Source organism: Pleurodeles waltl, chromosome 9, assembly GCF_031143425.1.
Source record: "Pleurodeles waltl isolate 20211129_DDA chromosome 9, aPleWal1.hap1.20221129, whole genome shotgun sequence".
NCBI classification, from domain to species: Eukaryota; Metazoa; Chordata; class Amphibia; order Caudata; family Salamandridae; genus Pleurodeles; species Pleurodeles waltl.
In genome coordinates, this window is record NC_090448.1 from 260,375,940 (window position 1) to 260,402,584 (window position 26,645).

The 26,645-nt window shown below is 40.8% G+C and overlaps 1 protein-coding gene across 1 annotated transcript in view; it reads right to left on the bottom strand.

Annotated features, from left to right (window-relative positions):
- Positions 1 to 23,486, bottom strand: part of SLC6A11 (solute carrier family 6 member 11) — a 968,432-nt gene extending 944,946 nt beyond the window's left edge. The window contains exons 1-2 of the mRNA XM_069206667.1: positions 22,927 to 23,486; positions 22,239 to 22,472 (exon numbers count right to left, since the gene is read on the bottom strand). Coding sequence (XP_069062768.1) covers positions 22,239 to 22,458 — 220 coding nt within the window. The 5' untranslated portion in view covers positions 22,459 to 22,472; positions 22,927 to 23,486. The remainder of the gene's footprint in view (positions 1 to 22,238; positions 22,473 to 22,926) is intronic.
- Between the last annotated feature and the right edge of the window lie 3,159 nt (positions 23,487 to 26,645).

The window sequence follows — 26,645 nt, forward strand, 5'->3', positions numbered from 1 at the left end:
ACATGTAAAAAAAAATAGGACAATAATTGCTGCAACTAGAGAATCTAGGGCCAGATGTATCATCCATTTTTGCATTCGCAAACGGTGCGAATGGCCGTTTGCGAATGCAAAAATGCCTTTCAGTATTTATGAAAGGCATTCGCAATGCAAATTCAAGGAATCGCTAAAATAGCAATTCCTTAAAATTGTGAGCCCATTTAGAGATTCGCAAATTGCAATTCTCTAAAAAAGAAATCGCAAATAAGGAATCCTTGTTTGCGATTTCTAAACCATATGTAACAAGCAATTCCTTAATGCGAATTGGGCATTAAGGAATCGCTATTACCACCAAGTTGAACTCGGTGGTAACCATGAGCAAATTTTAAAAATGCATTAAAAATACCATTTTTAAAATTGACATGTAACGCACACATGCCCCTTTGGCATGTGTGTGCCTTACATATCCTTGATAAAATTCTTGGGGTGCAGCAGAGGGGGCCTTAGGCCCCCAGCACCCTGGGTTTTACATTTCCCATATTTGTGAATTCCAGTTAGGAATTCGCAATTTGGGAAATGCAAAAAATTCACAAATACAGGCCCGTAGGTGCGAATGGGGCCGGTATCGCAATTTGTGATTCGGTAATAGCATTTGCGATTTTTAAGAAATCGCTATTGCCGAATCACAAATATGATACATAGTATTTTGCGATTCAGAAATAGCGATTTCTTAAAAATCGCTATTACTGAATCACAAAAGGCTTTTTTGATACATCTGGCCCTCAATGCCTTACTCGTGGTAAATGTTGAAGAACTTTTTAGAAGTGAGGTTTGTATGTACATTGCAAAATATATGTTAAAAGACTAAGAAATATGTATCGTAAAGAGGATTTACCCTTTTCAGCAATTTTGTGGCTACCTTTGTTTTACACAGTTTTCAAATTCCACCTCAAACAAGTCCACAACAGAGTAGTTAAAAGCCTTTGCTCATTGCAGAACAATAACCCCCCCACCGTCTGCGCATTGTTTTTATATTTTTAGGGCCATAATACATAACAAAAGATTTGGACTGATTTATTTTTAAATCCATCCCCTCCATATATTCTACAAACAGATTTAGAAACATCTGAAGAATATTTTGGGTTTGAACTAATAAAACCGCATCATCAGCATAGAGGAGTATAGGGAGTGGAGCCCCTCCCATCCTCGGAACATCCACACTAACCTTTTTAAGATAATCAACAATATCATTTATATGAAATAAAAATAAAAAAGAGGCCAAAATGCACCCTTGTCGTACCCCTCTCATCAAATTTATTTGTGAAGAGAGTTCTCCCTGGGGCCTATATCGAACAGCCACTTTTAAACCATAATGAAGACACTATAACAAAATAAGGAGATCAGATTTAAAGCCCATTTCCTCCATTAGAGCCCGAAATTTGTCACTATTTACTAACTCAAAAGCACTGGACAAATCTACAAAGGCCGTATCGAGAGACCCCTATTTACAGTTACATATTTACTGATAATCAAGTGGAGATTTAAAAATTGTTTGATCGTGCACACCCCTGGCCTAAAACCAAACTGAACAGGAGTTAGGGCCTTATGTTCCTCTGTCCAAGTTTCTAGGTAACCCAGGATTACCTTCGCCAAAACTTTAATTGTAGCACAAATCAGAGAAATTGGCCTGAAACGGGCTGGTGGAGAGGTATCTACCATCCTAAAAATTTGCACCAAATCGCTAATCTCCTAGAATCAGGAATCTTATCTTCCACCATGCTTCTAAAAACTTTGGTTAAAATTGGGCCCCGTAAGACAGTATCTAATTTAAAAATATCTACAGGCACTCCATCTGGGCCTTACCTGGAGTCAATAGATTTAAGGCCCCATATCTCCTCTCTTACTTCAACCGGCCTTGATAACGGTACCGGGAGGTGTTGTACCACCCATTCATCACTAAACTGCTGAATAAATGCGCTGGACTGAAAGACTCCCTTGTAATAAATTACCAAAGTGGCTTCAGCGATTCCACTTTTGTGATATTTATATCTAAAAAGAGGGTTTGATATATAACACTCCAAAGCATTGAACTGTTTCTTAGTGTGGCAGCTGCGGTCAAATTGTCCAAGGCTTTCACACTAATTTCATCCTTTCTCACCTCCAATATAACTTTATAATCCTGTCTGGCTTTATGAATCTTCTGCTGGCATTGTGGCACAGTTTTTAAGGGTGCAACAAGCATTTATGGGCTGCTGAACATGCCTTATTAAACCACCATTGAGGGTGGTTAAGTTTAGGGGGTCTTTTAACTGTCAAGCCCACATTAATTAATCTACACAACTAATTAAAACCTGCTAAAATGTTCTCATTAGTGGACTTCTCCACTAGGCACAGCTCTAAAAAAAATATATTTTCATAGGAAGGATTCTACACCCTGTACTCAATTTAACACACTATGGCCCTCATTTTGAGATTGGTAGCAAATGCCGCCTACCGCCAAGGAGACAGCCACCAGCATACCGTCACCGTGGCTACCGGCCATCCATGCCATTTTGACCGTAGATGGAATACTGCCAGAAAGCTGGTGGAATTCCATTGACGGTCATGACGGTGGACAGCAGTAAGGTGGCGCGGCTGCCAGCAGCAGAGCACCACCAGAAAAACACTGCCTACCATATCATGTTTCATGATACGGCCTGGCGGTGTTTTGCACGCGGACGCTGCTGCTGGCAGCAGTGCTGCGTCCTGTCTCCTTCTGGAGGACCTCCTGCAAGCAGGTAAGTCTGGTTCTCCGACAGGAGAGAGGGGGTGTTTTGTGAGTGTGTTTGAATGCGTGCATGCATGTGTAATGTGTCTGTGCATGAGTTGGTGTGTGTATATGTGCATGTTGTTTCGTGAGATTGCATGTGTGCCTGAAATGTATGTTCGTGAGTGCTGCTGTGAGTGTGTATGAATGTATGAATGCGTGGGTGAATGTGTGTATGCGTGTGTGTATATCGGTGTGTATGTATGTGCGTTTATGTGTGTAAATGTGTAGGGGGTGAGGAGAGGGAGGGGGAGGGAGGAGGAGAACTCTGGGGAGGGGGAGGGGGCAGGGGAGGCCCCTATAAGTGCCAGGGAAGGAATTCCCTGGCACTGATAGTGCCTATCTCCATGGTTTCAGTGGTGGTACAGAAACCACTGAAACCACGGCAGTGAGCGGGGTCATAATGCCATGGGTGGCCTAGTGAGGGCCGCCAGGCTGGAGACTGTAGTCTCCAGCCCGGCGGTCGTTACCGCTGTGGAGGTCAGTTTGGTACATTGGCGGTTTGGCTTTGGCCAAACCGCCGATGTCATAATAGTGGAGGTAGGTACCGCCAGCCTTTTGGCGGTAATACCTCCACCTTTCCAACAACCGCCAGGGTTGTAATGAGGGCCTATATCATTTATTAAATTTAAAAACCAAGGCTGACGATAGACTCCCTAAGTTATGCTTGGCTCTCCTTTTGTAAGGGTGACCAAGTTGAAATCTTGCACATCGGATTATTTCTAAGTACAAGTTACGTCGCTAATTGTCTTGATTCTCTAGGTAGGAATTTTCTCTTCATTCTGGAGCTTGTGCTAAAGTGTTCCACGTCCTTGAGCAGTCTTTCTATATTTCGTTACTATTGCCTAATTGATGGTAAGCAGTGCAAAAAAACGTAGCCGGGTAATACAACGTCTGGGTGAGGCCACTGAGAGCTATGAATCTTAATATCATAAATAAGATTCCACACAAGAAGAACACAAACAGATTTATAGGGTTGCTTATATTTGAAACAAAGCACTAATCTCCCAATGGAATACAAAGAGTGGCATCACTGATCTGCATAGGTTTTATGGATAGAGTTTAATGTTAAACACAAATGATATAGGTGCATTAAATCCTTTGGTAGTAGAAAAGACATGTTTGTGGAAATTGTTACATTTCTCTAGGACTGTGCTGTGACCGGAGGTGAATTACAATGTTTGGTGCATGGCAGAGGTTATATTCATTAATACATTCCTAATGCCTGATATACAAATGGGTGGTAATGGAAAAACCTATGATTTATGGAGAAATAAAGAATCCAGAGGAGAATTAATAAGCAGAATTTCCTTATTGATGGAACATTATCTTGAATGAAATCCCACCAAAGGACAAATGGTTCCCATCTATATTAATCACTTCCTCCACAAATCAGAAGTTTTGTTTAGCATCCCCAATGGTTGGTACCAACTGCTACCTATGGTTAAATATTGATTCCTGTAAATACCTTCAAGTAAACTAGCTGAAAAGCAGACAGAAACAACTCTGCGATGAACCACACAATTGAAATAGATTCTCCTTCACATTCTTCTTACAAGGACTAGAACATTATTCCAAAAACAAGGCCAAGTTACTTCAAACTGTTCTAGTTCAAGGGCTAAGACTTGTCCCCCCCCTTTGATGGGGCAGAGTAGTCCAAACTGTCTAGGGTCGATGCCTAAACCTATCTACTTGTAGAAGATTGCCATTCAAATGATAAACTTAATATCAGATTGGTTAAAAAGGATAAAGGTTGCCTAAAAGGTTTCTGTTCTCAAGCCTACTATGCTGACAATATCATTCAGCAACACTGTTCCTGTGCTGTTGACCCCTCTACTGGCTTACTGTTCTGTAAGTTAAGCACTTGGATGTCAACATTAGCTTTTGTGTATGAACTACAAAAAATTATAATAATAGTATGCCGCTTTATTTAAAGACTATAAAGGGGTGTTCTAAGGAATGATGCATATTTCATGCTGCAAATAATTGCATCTGTGCAATTTGTGCCATTTCTAAGCAATGCAATGTAATAGAAGTTCATAAATGCTATTCAGATGCATGGCAACCTGCATTTTTCATATATAGTCCTTTGGGCAAAAAGACAGAACTTTACATAATTTTCAGGGTTTTCAACAGATTTTTGAGAGTCAATGCCAAGCTACATTACAAATGGAGGATGTTCATGCATTTTACACAATTTATGTTTGCAGATGTATGCAGTCTGACTAAAGACAAAGAATTACAATATTGTTTTGATGAATACTTTTTATACGGCCACACCTGTACCTGTACACTCCTATATATGCATCGAGAATGCTCAATTTTGGTGTAAGGTTGTGCTACTCTTTTTTGTACATGATAAAACAATCTGTGGAAAACACTTTGTTAGCATCACTAAAAGGAAGCCCATAAAATAAACCGGCACACAACTTTATCTCACATCCATAAAATGAGTAGGAGCATTGGAAGTTGTGAAATTAGCTGACTCACAACTTTTCATATATTTCTTAAACTTTGCAAGCCTTGCAAAGTTAGAAGCTGACATGCGTGAGAACTTGAACACCCATTTGCAGTAGCAGGAAATTGTTCTCGATGCCACTTGGTTGCTCAGCGCAATGAGAGGAATGCAATGCCCGTGCCAAAGGTTCCATTTCCCTGCTCTGTAGCCCACGCATCCCTGTAGTAATCCTTCTCATGTCCTCCTTTGCCATTGCCCACAAATTGTGACTGTATGGGAAGGGCTGCAGACACGATTTCCTGTGGAAGGAAATCATAAGCACTCAACAGGCTTCCCTTCATAGGCTATCTGGGCTTCCCCTTTGTCCCTATATTTTTTTTTATTATTTTTTTTTTTTTTTAGAAAAAGCCCTTTACTGGCTATCTGGGACCACAGGGGAAGCCTAAAGACCTCCCCCCACAGTCCCATTGCTCGGCAACTACAGAGCTGCTTTAAGTAGCGGTTCTAATGCTGGAGGAAACCTTAAACCTCTGTTCCGTGCATACATACCTGTGTGCAGGGAACAGAAATGAAAGTTCCACTTTTTGACGGCAGGACCTTCTTTACCAATCCCACTGTCAAAAAGTGGAGCATTTGCTGTGACTTGGCTGCAGCTTCAAAGCTTCAGCAAAGCTACAGCAAACAACTATGATCCGGGGGTGTGCATCCCGGGACATAGCAGGAGCCGGTCCTGGGGGGTGGTGCTCCCAGGGCCATCAATGGCTCAATGAGGGGGGCCACACGGCCCCTGCAATGTGCATAAGTCCCCGTGGAGGTGATGATCCCTGGGGCTACTGTGGGAGAGGCCATCGGGCCTTCCCCACAAATTAAAAGCATTTTTGCCCTGGTGGTCCCCAGGGCATGGGGGAGACACGTGCCCCCCATTCATAATTCATTATAGCCCCAGGGAGGTGGTGGTACCCGGGGTCATGGGGGAGGCCATCGGGCTTCCTCCCCATTTGAAAAGCATTTTTTCCCCATGGGGTAGTGCTTCCCAGGGTGTGGTGGCTGCGCAGCCCCCTGCTCACAATCTTTATAGCCATGGGGAGGTGGTGGTCCCCGGGGCTGTGGGGGAGGCCACCGGGCCTCCCCACATGATAAAAGCATTTTTGCCCCGGGGGTGGTGGTCCCGGGGAGTGGAGGCTGCACAGCCCTCAGCTCATATTTTGGTACTCGCCCCTAGGAGGTGGTGGTCACCGGAGCTGTGTGGGGGGGCAGGAGGCCCCTATAAAAAAAATAAAAGAATGCCCCTCGGACCTGGTCCTCCCAGGGGCTTTTTTAAAAGCAAGCCCGGAAGCCCACGCTTGTGTTTTCTTTTCAATTTTTATTGTCTCATGACCCTGTCACAATTCTGCAGTAAAAAAAAAATACAAATGCTTTTAAGCCCTAGGGGAGACCCTTTGGGTCCCCAGCACCAGAGCTAAGTGGTCAGGGTATTCATACCCGGGCCCCTTTTGTATTTTGTATTCTTTTTTTCTGGGACACGGCTCAAGCTGAGTCCCAAGATCACTGCCAACACTTCCTGGTTTAAAGTGTTGGCAGCAATTAGATCTTACCACGAGATCTGGGGGGATCGCAAATCTCTCATGTGCCTACATCTACAAATTTGGATTTCCTTAAATTACTCAATACCTACTGAACAGATTTACACCAAAGTACAAAAAGGGCTCTTTCTGGACCAAGAGCTACCTTTCTGCCAAATGTGGTGTAATTCTGTCCAGTGGTTTTTGCACTATTGCTGTTCAATTTTTCCTATGGGAATTAACATTGGAAATGCTCTAAACTTCACCCTACTTTATCTCGACCCACACTTGACGGATCACCCTGAAAATGTCCAACCAGGAGCTCATGTGACTGTCTAATTGTTTTGGAATATTTTGTGAATTTTTGTCAAGCCTGGAGGTCCTGTATCCAGAATTACCACTACCACTATTCCAGCATATGACATTACTGCTTTTTCACTGATGATAGGGGAATAACTGTAGGAATCTGTATTCTTGCACTGCCTTGTTATAAAAATATGTTGAGTACTGATGTTTGTCATGTCATGTGCTATGCGTGTTGAAATCCTTAAATGAAGTATCCATTTGTAAAATTGCATTTGAATTCCTCTTAGCATCTGTGTTTAAAATTGGCCCTCACTGAAGGGTCACCTGAAACTTTTTGCCTTTCTCCTCCTCTTTTTCTGACCACGTTTTTGCTGGCTTTAGGACTCTGGCCACTTTATTACTGCTAACCAGTGCTCAAGTGCATCTGCTCTCTCCCTAAAAACATGGTAACATTGGCTCATATTCAATTGACACATTTAATGTACTTATAAGTGTAATAATTTAAAGGACACTACATGTGACCAGGACCTTCTAATTAAATGCTACTTGTGGACCAGCAGCACTGAGGCCCATATTCATACTTTTTTAGCACCGCATTTGCTCCGCTTTTTGACACAAAAATGGCACAAACTTACAAAATACAATTGTATGTTGCAAGTTTGCGCCGCTTTTGCGCCAAAAAATTACGCAAATGTGGCACTAAAAAAGTAAAAATATGGGCCTAAGTGTGCCACCCACAATGGTAGTCCCTTAACTATGCCCCAGGCCTGTAATTCCACAGGGTGCATATGCCAGGACGACATGTTCCCTTTTTATACATATAAGTCACCTCTAAGGTAGACCCTACACAAACTAGAGGGCAGGGTGCAATTTACTTAAAAGGTAGGACATGTACTTGTAAGCTTAACATGTCCTGGTCGTGTAAAACTCTCCAATTCATTGTTCACTACTGCAAGGCCTATCTCTACCATAGTTTAGCATTGGGATCACCTTATTTCATTTATAAGTGTGGTTTCCAAGTGGGACAAGATAGATGTTTCAAGCTCGGTGTCCCTATACTCTCAATTTAAAATCACAATTTATAGTGAAGTTTGATTTTTAAGTTGCAAGTCTAAAAGTGCCACTTTTACAATGTGGGCATCTTCCTTACTTAAACCATTCTGTGCTTCTGCCTGCCTCTAATACGTGTCTGGGGTGAGTGACAGCTTGGCTTTATGCATTTCCTCCAAACAGACACACACAAAGGGGACTTAGGTGTGCCCCATGGTCCATTCACTTCCTCATGGCCTATCATCAGGTTGATGGGTCTTGCTGGGCCGCTGGGACACTTGCACCTCAAAGGGCTGGGCCTGTCCCACGCGAAGAGCTGCATACCCTCCCTGTGGTAAGTCTGGAGCCAGGAGAGAGTAAGCAGGCACCTTGTGCACTTTAAAGTTTTTCTTTGAAGTCTCCTACAACTCAAAGGCACAAGTGAGAATAAGTACTAGACCCCTGAAATCACCAATTCAGTACACCTGTGGACCTGTGACTACTCTGCAAGGAAGAAGAACTGCTGTGCTGAAAGGACTGCTACTCTGCTGGACTGCTGTATTGCAGGACTCTGCCTCACTTTGCTCTTGACTTGCTGAGTTGCCCTGCTGCCTGTAGTTCCCCTGCCTGGGTGAGATGGACTGGACATCCAGTACTTGACCCCAGAGGGTCTGCAAGGGCTTGCTGGCTTGTCTCCTGTTGCCTAAGTCGCAGGGACACAAAAGACATAGAACCCTCCCATTCCAACCCCTGGGCTGATATTCTGGTCAGTCTGACCTGCCAAGTGATGCCACCCCAGTCCTGGACCCTTGGAAGTGGACCTAGGGGTTATCATCAGTTGATCCAACACATACTCTGCTACAAAAAGTAGAATCAATGCATCACCGATGTTGTGAGTACCGCATCGTTACATTACACTCGGAACCACAGCATTGCACTCAGAGCTACAGCTCAACAAATTGCCTCTACAGTTTGGAGAGACACAGCACATCACATTCCGAACTGCCGCACTTCGGAACTGACACTTTGCTCATGGACCCAGTGCATTGCCACAGTTGTGTTGAGAAATTTAGTGCAATTCCCGATCTGCGTGGAGGTCAATGGCGCATCTCACTATTGTGACCAGAGCAAAGCTACATTTGTGCCAGTGTATGCGTGGGTCCTTTATCCGGGCTGAGCTCCATCACAGGAGGCCTGAACTCTTTACTTTGTCCCGGTCCAGTGTGGCCCATTATCTCTTTGAGCACTATTTGCTTCTAAGCACTATACTTGCCTTAAATGTTTAAAAAATCATATATTTACTTCTGTGGGGTGGATTATCTTCATTTTGGGCTTATTTTATTCATAAAACCATAAACTATTTTTCTAACCTGGTGTGGAATCTTTACACATTGCCTCTTCAGTTAAGCCTGAGAGCTCTGCGTTAAGCTACCAGTGGGAGAGCACAGGATAATTCAGGGTGTGCTGTGCCTTACCCTGACTAGGATTGTGGTCTTTACTTGGACAGACTGCATACCTCTGCCAATTAGAGACCCAATTTCCAACAATCGGTATTTCCATGCATGTGATTTTTTTATACTGAAATACTGAAGATATGTTCTTAGTCAAAAGTAGCCTATGCACACTGTAAGATACATCACTGCATTGGATCACTTTAAACCTAAGGATCTCTGATATATATTCAACAGAAATATATAATATAATCTCTCTAGCCAGAATCATCCTCTCTCATAACATCAAAGTCCTCTCCTGTGTCAACGACGCATAGCTCATTCTCTCCTTCAGGGACAATATGCCCAGTACCAGAACAAGTTTAATGTATGCATGACTGAAAGTGCCTAATAGATGAAGTCCAAGTGTCTGAGGCAGAACACCGACAAGACCAAAGAAAAGCACTTCACTGTGGTACTCTACCTGGAGGTCAGCAGAGCAAGGGCCGACACCTATCTCCTCCAACAAACAACCTCAGAATCGTCATAGACAGCAAACTTAACATGGACTCCAAAGTCAACTCTCTCTCAGCCTCATGATTCCTTACCCTGAAGATGCTGAGGAAGATTTTCAAATGGTTCCCAATGAGCTCCTAGAAAACTGTCACACATGCCCTTGTCAGAAGAAAGCTATGCTACGGAAACACCCTCTATGCTGAGATCAACAAAAATCTCACCAGAAGGCTGTAGATGATTCAGAACTGGGTAGCCAGAATCGCTCTCAACCTCCCATGCTGCACTCACATCATACCACACATGAACGAGCTCTACTAGGTCCTTTTTAATGAATGAGCACAATTCAAAAACCTCACCCACACTTTCAAGGCACTACAATCTTTCACAAACCTACCAGTCACCTCCATTCATCGGGACTCCTACTTGCACGCATCTCACAGATACAGAAAAGCAAATACGGAGGTTGAGCTTTCTCCTACCACAGCCCTAAAGCATGGAATGACCTTCCGCTACATGAGAGCTTCCTCCTCACTTCTGACTTTTCAAGTAGTCCCACTAGGACATAGGTTTGGCTAGATTCACACCTGGTCTGCATCAAGATACCCTCCGTGGTGATATTACGCACTACAAATCCACATAACCTAACATATGCAGCACTGCGGACATTGCAAATAGACAGTCTACACTATTTTGTTGCTAGCCAAGACTGAATTGGGACCTAAAGTTATCAAATGCATGAGCACGGGTAGAAAGTCTGTATTACATGACATATGGTAGGTGTATTCAATTATTATAGCTATAAGTAGACATCATCCCATATGATGCAGGACACTGGGATGACTGTAGACTTTGTCAGTTATACTTTATCAGTTGAAGTGGTGGGGTGTATCAATTTACAGCATGACAACACTGTTTATTTCAGTCCCTTGGTGGTACTGATATGCACTTATGTTTAAATGGACATCATTTACCATGGCTCTTTGGTGTGTACAGGCAAATTCATGTGCAGCAGATTTAGTGCTTTTATATTCACTTTGCTTATTTGACTGTGTAGCGTAATACAGAGAGGAGCAATGCCCATGAGTGCTTAAGCCGGGAGCATATGGTAACTATAGTCATAGTTCCATAGCATCTGATGGTAAACATGTTAACATTTTCCATCCTATTAGCTCTTGAGAGACCTAAGCATTAATAATATCATCACTTTTCTTCAAGTTCTACTCCTCTTTCTGAGTTTTCAGTTGGTGTTGCCCCCTATTTTCTACAATACAATAGGTTCAAATATTGTGGTTTGCTGTCATCACTTTGCCTGACAGAGAACAATTTGAGGGACAGGTTCTCAACAATAGTTTTTGTCTTGTCATTAAAACAACAGTAATCCTTCACCAGGATGATGTCTGGTAAATGCACCGGGTACAAAATTGAAGCGTGACAGGCCATTCCTACAGGGAAAAAATCCAACAATGTTTTTTCTTTCCAACACTGGGTCTTCACATCTCCCTCATGTACCATTCATCTTCAAAATCGTATTGCTCAAAGAAGTGCTCAAATCTTTATTATACAAATGTTGTGGAATGGTGAGTAGTGTGGGAGCTCCTTGAATTTTTTCCATTGGTCCTTAGAGTAAATGTGCACGCTATGGACGTAGCACGAAATATGATGTTTTTTCTTCAAAGTAAACCTGTTGTATTAATGGTACAATGGATTCTTAGAGAGAGACTAGTTCTGAGTTGGGATACATGCTGGATTTGAGGAGAACGGGCCTTATTTAGATTTTGGCGGATGGGATACTCAGTCAAAATATGTCAAATTATTACAGTTAACCCATGAACTGTATTACAAGTGTCTTGGGTATAAAGCACTTGTAATAATGTTAATGAAGCCTATGTGAGGTTTGTGAAGGAGTATCTCAAACTCAAAGTAAGGCCATGACAGCACTTTGACATTCACAAGACAGGTTTTGTGAATAATCCAACCGGAAATAATATTTCCCTTTCTGTAACAAAGAACCTTTGGCAGCTTCAGAACTGTTCCTATTTTTCACTAGATATTATACATTAACAGTTAAGGAAGTCCTACTCAAGTCAAGTATAACTTTATTTGCCACATTTCTGTAGCATAAGAGCATCTTAAGAAAAACACAGTGCAAACAAGAGAGATAAATATCAAGCAATCTAAGAAAAATAAAACACCTATACATAATACAAAATAAACAAATCACAAGTCCTACCCAACCCTTTTCTGATCTATTACTAGGTGAGACCCTATGTACTCTAAAGAATGTTCACTTTCTATCTCTCAGTAGGTACAAATGTTTTTAAGATGAGAGCTCATTCAAAAATATTATCTGTCTCTCCAACCCTTATATATTTTGGATTATTTTACATGTTGAATTATTCAATAAAAGAGACTGCAGTTTATCTGGTCATTTCTTTATGGTTATTCTCCACATTCCTCCCGAATCAGGAGGATATGTCCAAAACTGAGATAAGAGAATTGTTAAGAATGTATTGGATAATTTTACATATAATAATATTAAAGAAAACATAAGTAAACCTAACATCTCATCAGAAGTGCCCTTATATTTCAATCAGACCCCCACTCACTGGAGTTCCAAATTCCGAGGGTGTCAGTAACTCAGGGGAGGGAAATACCAGAGCACTAGGAGTGAAAACCCTGTGATCTGACTATGAAATGAGCAACTACAGGAAGAATCAGTAATTCTGTGCACAGTTTTCCTGGGAATTCCTCATTTTTCAAGATACTTTTACCAAGACCTTTTGCTTGCTAGAAGCAGATGAAGACCAAGAGTGAATTACTACTGTAATCCAACTCAGTTCAATCACAATAAATCTGCAGATCAAGCAATTCTGGTGGGTAACTCATAATGAGGCCCAGTAGCTTCACTTTTTTGCACCATTCTGTAATTTACAACTTTCACTTTTTTAAACAATTAGACTCAAATTACAAATGCTGCAATGAAAATAATACAAAGGGTAGTACAGCCTGCTCAGAAACTGATACCAGAAGCTTGGTTTTGTCTGGTTTGGTGTTACCACCTCTCTCCCTGTTCTGCAGGCCAGACTTGGGGATAATGCTGTAAAGCTTCAAATGTTCTCCTCTGCTGTGGTGCAGAATAACAGAATACTGCAGTTTTCTCCGAACACAAATTTGTTTAGGTTAATATATCACAAGTGGTGTAGGGAAAACCGGTAGCTGGTAAAACTTTGCTATCTACCTGTAACCATGATTCTGGGACAAGTCTAGATTGAGCCTTATCTAAGATAGCCAAAATGTGTCCCTTATCTCTGCCATACCCCAAGGGTTTTCTCTTCTTGTGACCCTTGATTTATTGTACTTGACTAGTTTCTCTTGCAAGGCAAAATAACACAGGTCAAGCCTACAAGGCAGCATGAAACAGTACAACACAATTTACAAGTACATTACCTGTTACACACCACACAAATTGAATTAAGTAACAGTGTGTCAATTTCTTCCTACGTTGGCAGTTTGTAGATAGGCATGAATGTTAATGCTAGCTGGACTTTTCAATCAAAGTTATAGTGTCACAAAAATGCACTATTTGTAACTAATATTCTTTAAGTAGCTGAAATGTTTTTTCTAAAAACTGAACTTTAGGAGGCAGGTCACTTCATTTAAAAAGAGTAATTACATCTCCAATGGGTAAAGCATATTTGTTTGCACCAATTAAAGCTAGAAGAAAATGAAACATTCTCTAAGCAGATGTACAGACTTATGAATAAAACTACTTTAGAGGGAAAAAACTCCCTTCATTAATCAGTGGCCACTGGGTAGTTTTAGTTAGGTCAGCATTCCCATCAGAAATGCGATTTCTGTGTTGCTAAAAACGTTGGCACCATTTGACGAAACTCCATAAAACTTTCCAAAAAGATGCTACATTTTGACTATTTTGTGCATGGACTGTTTTGGGTGATCTGCCAAATGGGGTCCGAGATAAAAAAGGGTCCCAATAACGCAGAATCCTCATGCATTTACAATAGACTTCTTTAAGAAGCGCTACCGCAAAAACTGCTGAATGGAATTACCCCAAATTTGGCAAGAAGCTAGAACTTGATCTGCAGATTGTGTCTTGTGTGATTTGTAAACCTGTTCAGTAGTATTTGAGAAATTAGGGTTCAAACATATTTGTATATCTGGATGGTTGGGTTCAAGGGACTCTCACAAAAGACAGTTAAACCTAATTTTTAAAAAATAGCATGTTCTGATTGACCAAGGGAGTTTTTTACCCCTGGGCCAATTCTCTCCTGCTGGAGTCAGACTCTCATGAGAGCAAGTGCTCTGATTGGCTGCCAGCCACATGAAAAAAATGTTGCTGGCAGCCATTACAAGACTCAGGAGCTTAGGGCCTTATTACGAGTCTGGCGGTCCAAGGAGCGCCAGACTCACGGTGGCCGGCAGTCCAAATGCCACATTACAGCCCTGGTGGTCAAACCACCAGGGGACCGCCGTCACCACCAGGAACCTGGTTACTGATGGGCTGACAGCAGTCAGACACGTGGTCAGCCACGGCAGCACTTACGTCAATACTACCCTCCTGATCACAACTCCTGTTTTCGCCAGCCTTTCTATAGCGGGGACCCCACCCATGGAAAGGCTGCTGGAAACACAGTGCTGGGGGCCTCCCTTCCCAGTACCCTCGGAATGTGCACTGTCTGCTGTAGTGCTATGTAGGGAGCTGAGACCAATACCGAAGCACTGTTACCACAGGGCTGTACTGTTACCACCAGGCTGAATGGCGGGAAAGTCGTAATACGATGTTCCTGCCGGTCAGCCCAGTGGGAACATCGTAATGTGGCGAGATGAGGTAGCCGGCTTGATGGCCGCTTCATCCCCCTGAGTTTGGCGGTCAGCTCATCTGACTGCCAAACTCATAATGGGACCCTGAGTCCTTCGTCCTGAGGTAAATAAAAGAAAGTAATATATGGGGGCAGGGTAGAGATACCCTGTCACCTTAGGCCCCATGGGGAACCGCTCAATGGTCAACATTGAAAAAGATGTCATTTTTTTGTCATCAATGATATCATTTGAGATGTCATCAGTAATGTCATAAATGAGGTCCTACAACATGTCATGAATGATGTATTATCAAAGGTCATAAGCAGTGCATGTAGAGAATCCACTTAAATGTACCTTTATGTTTTTTTTTTACATTTTGCAAACATTCCCAGAAGTATGCCTCAAAGCTTCCCAGGTACCGTTCTCCAGGTGTCAGGTGACATCTTCCACAGCCTCCTATAAACTCTATGTGAAAGCTACACAGTTCTCTTTTCAAATTAACAATTTTTCTCTCCCTCCCACTTCATCCCACCCCCAAAATCTGGGGTTCATTAGCTTTCTGTCCGTGGCTGAATTACATTTTTGACTATTTCCAGGATGGGTGGAAGTCCAAAAGAAGTTTAGGAATGTCCACAAATATGCATGTTTTGGGGAATTCCTATTCTTACAAGGCAAACGAAGGCTTGGAACACTCGCTTTCCATCCATTGTGTGGGTATTACTGCTGCAGATGTCTCTGCAATCATGGCAGACAAATCTGTATCATTAAATCCATTGAGGCCTGCCAGGAATCCTTTAGTGAATTGTTGGTGGGCATCGAAGGAAGTATTTTCAACCAAACACCTACATTTACAGCCCTGAATACCTTTTAAACAGGGGCCTTTGGCTTTACTTTCAGCTGCTTTGTGAGTGCTAGTACCATGACAAAGCCACAAAAGCTAAACGTGAGACGTCATATGTGCTAACATCATGTTGAAAAGCTACATAACATGCCAAAGATGGAGTGTAATTTTGCAAACAGCAACCAGTGCACAGCAACAAGAAAATACAAAGCCTAATTATTGCATCAATCAGTTCCTACAAATGTTTTTATGGCACAGATAGATCATTGAGTGTAAAGGCTACTTTAGACATGCGTGATACAAGTGGCCCCAAAATTGTGTGGCAGAAATGCATAGTTCACGATTGTCCTTGCTTTCTCAAGGAAACTGCACCCGATGATTTCATGAACATGTCTAAGCCAGAGAATTAATTTCTATACCAAGTGCATTTTGTCAATTTAGAATTTAAGGCAATGCTCTGATAACTGCTTTCAACTCTTGATAGAATTTTGATCTATAAGAAAGTCTTGGTGTTGTGTGCTATGAAATGTGCTTTGCTGACTGAATTATCCAAACAAATATAATTAAATGAAATGATGTACTAAGATAAATTATACCCTCTGGGCCAAACTCTGTCCGATAACTATTATGGCACTTATAAGCTCGACTCAGCCTTAGAGCCTTAACGCACAAAAGATGTGAGTTTGTACTTTTTCCTGAATATTTCCAAAACAATGGCCTTTCAAATACATCTTGAATATATAACGCTAAATCTAAAACACTATTGGAAAGTAAAACATTTTGTCCTAGTAAGTGTTCACATTTTTGTCCTTTAGTATTGTACTTCTTTTCTGGCTCCTATCTTATCACATTATTTAAAACAGTCTTTGTCTTAATTTATGTTTTACTGAACTGCTTTACATTGTGCTTGCTACTGTCTTCATTCACTAGCATCCCCGGCAAGGCAAACCCTGCAGTTTGGCAAAGTTCTCACAATATAAGTCAAGGACATCCTAGATAGAGAGTTTGAATAGCATGCTTCTGTTCTTGAACTGCTAAGTTGAGGCTGACTTAATTATCAAATTGAATGTATGTTAAGAAGGTGTTTTAAAATATTTGAAAGTGGTTCATATTCAGAATTGGTATTGTTTAATGCATTTTTATTTGGAGAGAACACCTTCACTGAGGTCTTCATTAATGTCAGAAAACACTAAGCCAGGAACATATAAAGAAGGTGCCAACAAAAACTCTGAATGGTGTTTTGTTCAACCAAGTGTTAAAGGGATAACAATCCAAGAGCCCATGTATCTGTATAGGCAAATCATTACAGAATTTGGGATCAAGGACTCAAAAGGGCTACCGCCCTATCCGCCATAGGTGTCTGAGAGATTTCCAAAAGAGCAAGGGCTACTGCCCTATCCGCCATAGGTGTCTGAGAGATTTCCAAAAGAGCATGGGCAATAAATTGTAGTTTCCGGCAGGCACATAAGGTACCAACAAATTAGAAAGATGTTTAAACCAAAATGTATTGTTCACCAAACTAGTAAAATGTGCTAATATGATTAGTTGGCTGTTGAAAAGGCATATGCCTATTTCCCGTAGTTTATTATCTAGCGGGTCTATTACTTGTTGTTGTTACACCACATTTTCTGAGGTGAAAAAAGGCCTCAGTACATAAATTTGAGCTAATAGAATATGAATTAACTCCAACATTTTTTAAAAAGCTTTACAAATATTCCATTTTTTCTCTCCGGGTGTAGATTTCTTGATAGCCTTCCAAAGCTAAACAGAATGGTACCTTAATGTTTAAAGTTCACACCTTATGTTATTTGTCATTAAATTTAATTTATGTAATATTGTATATCTATGTCTGGAACAGAGAAGAGAAACACAATAACAAATGAATTGCCATTGCTGTGCTGCTCTAGTTGGTTACACATTAGACTATTGTTAGTACAGATATACTTTGACAGAAATAGTTAGATTGGGTGTGGGTGTTTTAGTGTTATCTCCAATGGCAGAATATTTTTCTCTATAATATTTAGGATAAAATATTTTTATCAGACAATATTTTAGTTACGATATACTGCTCCTGCATCCAGTCTTTTTCTCTAAATTCTTCTTAATTGTAATTTTTATTTTAGTTTATCTTTTGGCCTGACTTTATCTATAAAAACACAAATTTCAGATCTCCCACATTTCATTAACAGTAATTTTACAAAGGAATTCAGGCCAATGCATCCCAGTTTACATGAGCTGCAGTTCTCTTATTGGCATAATTTTCCAAATTAACATATACAATCTCTTAAACAAATATTTCTTTCAAATCCACATGTATGCTTTTTATATTTCTTTAACTGACTACACAATATACAACACTTATATTTACTTCACATGATTAACCCTATTACAGCTCACTGTTACCAAATGACACCTTTTGTATTAACTCTACCCAACCACTATTTCTCTCTCTCCTCCTAAATTCTACATTCCTATAAAAAATGTTCCCCTTTTCTTTAAAGCAGCAATTGCTTTAATTCTTCCCAAATCCCATCTGAACATCAATTGCAACAGTCTAATTATTGTCATATGTGCCTTTTGCATGATGTTTTGAATATCATTAGTTCATTAGCTGCTTTTGTTTTCCCTTATCTTTCATTACCTATCATGCTCTCAGACTGTTTTCAGTCCAGGAAATAGAACGCAAATTGTAGTCTTTTCAAAATATGTACAAATCTCTCTTATATTGTGTTGAATGTGGCCCAGACTTTCTCCCTCATGATAAGGGCCTAACCCTATTTCTTCATAACTCATTTCAAGATCAGCATCAACAATGTTCCACCAGGTGGGTTCTTCTTGAATCCTCTGCTACCTTTGATACTTGTGTTATGCTAAATCTTACTACAGCTTTTTGTACACACTGGATTTCAGACAATGTCTCTGACAGTTTTAAATCTCTTCTTTCATTTTGTGGGATTTCAGTCTTACTGAAAAGTTCTGTATTTTCTTTAACGTCATTGTCCTCAGATTTATAGGCCCAATATTCAGACTTCTTTCTTTCCCCTTCCTGATACTTCTCTTGACTACATAACCTCTTCCTTTTTTTTAAATATGAATTTAGTTTTCACATTACTTTCCTTCAATGATTTCATATACACTTCTTGTTATGTCAGAGATAGCTTTATGACTTACTGTCACCATCTTAGTCTTTCAAAATGGAAATATTTTCCTTCCTTGCCATCTATGTTTTATGGTCTCATACCCACCTCGCCCGTGTTGAAATTTTTTATGCCATTCCCCTGAAATCTATAATTTTTATCAGCATTACAATGTTCTTTCAACTATCAGTTGTCACAGACAGCTGTCACCTTTAAATACACAACACTGAAAAAAATGGTACTACTAGTTCTTTTTCACAAACGCTACTGCTGCAAATGTTGTCTGCCCTCTTTATTTTTATTTTCCAAATTATCCTTACCTTCATTCAATCGAGTCTTTACTCTCAGATCTACAAACCTGAAAGATCTTTCAGAACCTCTTTTCATCTTCCTTAATCTCACTTAATTATACTTACTTCAAGGCCACCGCAATTTTGGTATAATTTCAATAGTTTTCACATGTATTACTTCTCAGCCTCCATACTTGATCGCACTGCCATCCATCTTTGTGCCTTTATCTATTATGTGGTTAGCCAATCAAGTATGTTTTTTTCTATTCTTGTCAGGTTTTGCTATATTATTGTACTTGTGATCAATCTTTGGAATACAGCTTGCATTATTCTTGTTGCTTTATCTGACACTATAAAATATGCCTTAAAATACGCCATTATTATTTCTACTCCTTAATTTAATGTAATCATTTTGCACTTCTTGAATGCTTTTAAATGATTTTTTTTTTAACTGTGCATAGGGATGTGGATGAAGTTGAACATTTAAACATAATTAAACAATAATACTGTTCCACCCCATTTACTTTACTTTCCAACACAGTTCAAAAACAAGCACAGTGTGTTAATACTGTTGAGTTCACATTCTTCTACTGTAAAATAGAAACAATTAATTAAATATCGTACCAATAAAGTTCCTTATGTCACTTGAGACTTGCAAATATGTAAACATGGATCATGATACAATTTTTCATTTCTGACGATAAAATTGAAAGCCATTTCAGAGTCATGTAAACTCCCAAAAATGCATAGTTCTCTCAAATCAAAGTAGATAGCGTAATTAATACACTGTTGAAGACAATCACCTAAACAACCACATGATTTTGCGAACGAAACCACCAACAAAGCATCAAAAAGCAACACACTTGCTATACTAAAAACCACTACTGGAGTATGTTACAATATTCCTTGACATTTCTTTAAATTAAATCCTATGTGTTAACCATCTGCTGACTCTTCTTCCCCAAACCAAAGTTGACTCTGGTGTAGGGTAGAAATATTGGAACCATTAGAAAAGTCACTTTATGACTTTCAAAAAGTGTGGAAAACCCATACTAATGACAGACCATGTGCTTTATTAACATGCCAAATAGCAATAAAACACTATAACTACATTTATTTCAAAATATCCAAATATACTGAAACCAGAAATCGTTATTTTTCATAGACATGTGATGCCTTATTTTGATGTTTTCCTAAATATTTAATTTTCCCTTGGTACATTTAAGACTTGCACATGGAAAAGTCAGAAACGGCATGCAAAACTGAACAGCGAACCACAGAGTGTTTATGCAATCGTTAGGGTGGCATAGTCACTTTCGGATATGCATTTTGCAATACAAATACAGACAGTCTTTGATAGTTTTCATCATACGTGTGTGGGTTGTCTCAGAATTTACCAATCCCATTTATGTTTATATCTTCTGTTCCAAATTTTAATTGAATAATCCAGATGTAGGTGGTGCTGGCGGTCTGGAAAGTATAACAGCAACCTTTATTGTTTCAAACGGGGTGGGGTGAAACCACTAACCTTAAACAAATAATTTTCCATCAAAACTTTTCGTTTTATTTAACTCCTCTAATGTACTAAACATGTGTTGGTTTCGCGTACAGAGTCAATAAAGATAGGGAGGTACACATATTTGTAAGAGTTGTCTTATCTGACTGAACAATTGCAATATGGACTCGTGTGTGCCTCAACCTGGATTTGAAAGCATTAAAATCTAAATATGCACCAGAACACCAGCAATGGTATTTACCCTCATTTGTGTGCCTGTGTAGTACTGTGAAACCACCCTAAAAGGCGCTTTAAGTGATGATTTACGAATACCACATATCTTATTTCAAAACAAAGAAGGCACTATTTGTTTGTGTAGTTAATTTTTTATTTATTGGACTGTCTCAGAAAGTAATAGCCTGTAACCTTGCAGCATAGCCATAGCAAAAAATGAATGAATAAATCAATCAATGAAACGACAATGTTAAGAATGTACACCATTTCTGACTGTTACCATCAGCATTGGCAAATTAATTATGCATATTGCCCATAAAACAGATTTTTTTTTTTACGAAATCAAAAAAATCACATTCAGTTTGTGGATTTTTCTAGCTCATTAAACACACTTTTCCTGCCAAATGATATTGACAAATTCTAGTTCAGTGAGAACGTTCTTAAGTATTTTAAACTTAAAACTAAATTTAGGCTGTATAGTTTCAAGAGGGAATCTACATAACAATTCGAAAGCAACAAGCAACAAGTTTATCACCCATTAGTTATTAGTCATGTATCCACACGTATTCAATGCCCCGAAATTTTTGTGACCATGTTTATTTCTCTGCCCTTTGCTCCTTGAAAATATTTCCAAAATGGGCACTTTTTGCACAAATTTCTTTGTTGCTCATGGTGATCCAAAACCTGCCTAACCCAAACGGCCATGACCAATTCCATGGAAGAAAAGTTATTTTGAATGTATAATTTATAGCCTGTATTTTCTACGGGTAATTGCACAAAATTGCGCAATCTATAATATGGTCATACACAGACATACATGACGTCCTCCTTCACATCTTCACATCCTTCACATCCTCCACATCTTTCTAATATGACAACTCCAAGCAATAATGCCATCTTAAACAACTTTGCGTCGACTTTGGTATATTACACACCCACTCTGCTAAATAAATTATTTTAAAATGAAAAGATGGCTACTTTTTGAAACAGTTAGACAAACCTTACTGGGATAGTGTGTAGAAACCAGAGGCGTGTCAAACAATGTGAACAGTGGCTTAGTAGTAAACAAAACAGCTCTATGGTGCATCACTGACAACCTGAGCTCTATCAGGAATATAGTATTTTTGATTAACAGCTTATGTGCAGCAGTGATCCCGGGTGGGGGGAGGAGGAAGACTCTGACCGATAAGACACTTTGACAGCCCAATCAGCGGATGCCTTCTCTCTGTATAATCACCTCACTTGAGAATACAAACAGGTTCAGCGCGCGCCGTGCTTTGTGAAATATGCTTGCTTGTGCGCCTAGCTGAGGAACTACCGACACCGTGATGCCATCTTACCTCCTCCATTCTTGTAACAGAGATAAGGAAACCTCCACACATTTCCGAGTCCAATAATCTCCCCGGCGACGGAGAGCACAAATTCCACCTTATTGTTCCAGTGGCCCCTCTGGTTCAGTTTCTTGTCGTTGCTGTGGACCAGGTTGGTGTTTGACGCTTCCGGGTCCAGGGCATCTTCGGGCTTGCCATTAATTACCGGGATAGTCTTTTCAGCTGTCATGATTCCCTTTCAGCCTAGGAGAAAGGAAACGAATCTTAAAACAGCTTTCATGTTATTTAAATCGCTTGCCTTCCCTTCAAAGGCAGCTTCATAAAAATGCGTGGCACTGAACCCAACCGGAACGTTAGCCTGCTAATTAAAACTTTCAAATCATAGTTCAGGATGTGGCAGCTAATGAAATCACAGCTTCATATGGTAAGCGAGTGGTCAGACGCTAAGCTGATGTTAAGAGTCCAACATACATTTCCAACCATTCTTGAGGAAACATAGCCATTATTGTAACACACGCAAAAAAACTATGAGCTCACTAGTCGCAGAATAATACGAGCAACAGAACCCACGCAGCATGAAAGCCAGCATTGATCTCAGCCAAACGTTCTGCATCTTCCATTTAAAGTGACAATTAGGCAGAAGGAAACACATTGTGCCCCCCCACCCCAAATTAGGGAAAAGCGTCCCGCTACTCACCAGTAAGTGTTGTGACTGGTGGAGTGAGTGGTCTCCCCGTCTTACAGCAGCAAAAAAAAAAAAAATCGATGCAGCGCCGCTTAGTGAAGGGTTGAACGGGAGGTAATTACGCACAGAGATGTATTTACGTTTTTCTGAGAGGATTTCGGGTTTTTCGGTCCTTGGTTATGGCTACGCTCCGTTCTTTGCTACCCACGCAGTGGATAATTTGCAAATGTTCTGCTTCTTGCCTGAGTGATCTGATAACAACCTGCCTCCTTCTCCTCCTCCCCCTGCGTCTTCCCCCTGCCCCCTCCCTTATTCTCACAGTCTATTTCTCCTACTCTCTCCTTCCTTCTTTCTCCGTGGATCAAAGCCAGTCCTGTGTCGAACGTTGAAGCGCCGTGCAGCCTCTCCATTGCCCATGAAATGAAGCTGTGGATCAGATGGCTTTTCGCTGGGGAGCACCAGTCAAGACCTAACCCTACAAATCACATCCTGGGCGGATATTACTCGACTGCTGCTGCTCGAGGGGATACAACGGGCGGTGGAACCGTGGCACTAAAAGCTAAAGAAGCAATATCTTACAATATCAAGCGCCCCTGCCGCGCAAAAGGTTCAGATCCGCCTACAATAAAGAAAACGATGCAATTCCGTGTAATACAGAAACGAAGATTCGAAAAGAGCCACGAATATGCAGAAACTGTTTTGTTTCTGAACATAGGTAATGAAGTCTGCTGTGAAGTTGTATCGCACCAAAGGTGTAGTAATGGCATGGCATTATGGCGTGCACTTGTATGTGGTACCGCGGAAGAGCAGGCTCTATCAGCTGTCACAATTAAAGCATGATGAGAGGCAATTAAAAGACGCACACGTGTATCTGACGCCCTTCTTTTCAGAACTGTTTATATTGCACAAAACATACTCTGTTGTCCCGCAGACCACCCTTGTTCAAGAAAACAGTACAGGTTTAGGACCTTGTTGCATCTCTCACCCTCTACAAGAGTATAACACACCCATCTGAAAAGCTAATTTTTACACTGTTCCATGGACCGTTCAGAAATTAAAGGGTAGAGTGACCTGAATGTTTGAACATTTGACTAGTCTGGTTCTTTGAACGTGTTCTATGTGCACCACCCCTTTCTTGAAATATCTAATTTCATGGCCTTTGACGCTGTGCAATGAGCATTGGGATTTGCCTTTGCTTAAGCCCTCAAACAAGTCTATATGTTTCAAGAGCCCACAGGGCTGAGTGGGCAGGACGTGACCTCCACTAGAGGTAAACAAAATTACAAAAAACATATAAAGTAAAGTGCACAGTGTATGAATTACAAATCTGGTACACATTTTCCAGAGGTTATTTGTAGTTTAGTAAAACTGTCTTAGGAGAATCTGAATTGAAAACACACATTTTGACAGCTTCCTGAAAGCTTTGCCACACCAATCTGTTTCAAAGTTGGCAATGTCAAATTTAAATGTGTTTGTACGTGTATTGTAATCACCGAGTCACTTTCCTAAAGGTATGCTCTACTTAAAGTAGCTTACAACCTATTAACGTGTTGTTAAGACCTCAAAAAGGTGATCTTAAAGTTCCTATGAAAACTTGAAATCCCCTGAAATTCCATCAACAGTGATATTACTGACATCTCAAATCACATCGCCGATGATACCACTGATTAGATCACCACCAATGACATCATCAATTACACTATCCAGGGAAAAAAGTATTACAAGTCAGATGAATATTGTATTAATTTCTCGCAATTTTTCGCAAGAAACACAAAATAGATCATACTCCAAACATAATTTGTCTACACTGCAACAGTGCAGACATAAAATCTGGCCACACATTCACATCATGTACAAACAAACACACACACACACACACACATGCACCCCTCAACTCCAAAAAACAATTGAAAGCAAATCTGGCTTACTTCCAGGACATCACATATTCCCTCTCAACTCCTGCGGCACAAGAAAACTGTACAGAAAAATCAGACAACAATGCACGTTTATTACCAGATGGACACAAAAATAGTCTACCAAACCAAACTATCAATGAACAGAGTATAACAGCATAACCATGCTACCAACATAGGAGAAAGAAAAGGTAGTACCCTTCGTCATATCAGTCTGGCTGTGGCTTGTGTGTAATACAGAACTGGACTGAGATACAAGACTATTCACTTGTTTCACCCCTGAACAGCCACAGAATAGTTAAAAGAGCTACTGCTCATTACAATCCCTAAGACTCATAATTAGCATAAATTGCTCCAGATCTTAAGAGTATTCCATACCTAAATTTATAGGGCACTTTCAAAACACACCAGACGTGCACCTATTCCCTTTCATAACGAAGAACATGATGTAGTCACCACACCTACACAATTTACTGAAGGATGTCCACCTTCTCCAATCTGCCATGCAACCATAAAACATGCGACCATCACTAGCATGAACTCCGAAAAATGCCACAGCACCAATTCAAGCATTCAAAAGTGGAATTATGCAATCCTTAAAATCATAAGATTTCCTGCAAAATAAAAATGCTGCAGCAATAGGCACTAAGCATGCCACCACTATTCTAGCTAAAGAAACTAGACACATTGTACATTGTTAAAATACCTTCACATAACTTGAAAGTTGTTTGCACAAAGAAAGAAAATACAACACATTGACAAAGTGATCCTGTAGGAAATCCATGTTTTCCTTGTAATCGTTTCATATTTTTCGTCTTTTGCTGGACACTCTAGTGGTCATTACAACCCTGGCGGTCGGTGTTAAAGCGGCGGTAAAACCGTCAACAGGCCAGCGGTAAAAAAATTTGAATTATGACCGTGGCGGAAACCGCCAACAAAGACAGCCACTTTAACACTCCGACCGCCACGGCGGTACACACAAACAGCGCGGCGGTCACCGCCAACAGACAGGCGGAGGACAATGTACCGCTCACAGTATCACAACCTACCAATCTGCCACCTTTTCCGGGGCTGATTCACCGCGGATAAAAACACGGCGGAAACAGCCATTTCAAAGGGAAAACGCTCACCTCTACACACTCCACGAGGAACGACGACACCATGGAGCCAGAACTCCATATTCTGCCAGCGATAGTCTTCCTGCTCCTATACGAGGATCATTAACGCCGGCGGCGAAGACCACGGCGAGTACTGATCCTACGACATAGGGGTGGGGGAGGGAAAAACACAGGGACACACACAACCAACATCCCAACCCCCACCCCGACCCTCACCCACTACAACACACACACCAATGCATATCCAAACATGACAGTAACAACCCCTAACCACCCCGGAATACTGCAAAGACAAAAGGAAATGAGTGTAACCATTGTAATATATCAAAATACAGTAACCAAATATATACATATATATATATACACATTGAACAAAATATATACCACGATTAGTAGTGCAGGTAATGCACCATTCATTGTCCGTGGACCACTGGGCCCAAAATGCATGGGCGAGGCCCACACTAGATACCTGATCAAAACGGAGAGAACACTGCAGGGGCATCAGATAGAACTACAACAGGCACCTCAGGGGGAAGGGAAGGGGGGGCACCTCAGCCGGATGAGTGCACCACGCCAGATCCACGAGGGGGCTCCAGTCTTTCAAGTCTCTACAGTGGGTGGGTTGCCCACTGTACCATCCTGGGGAGTGCAAAGCCACAGTCTCTTAACTCACTACAGTGGGTGGGTTGCCCACTGTACC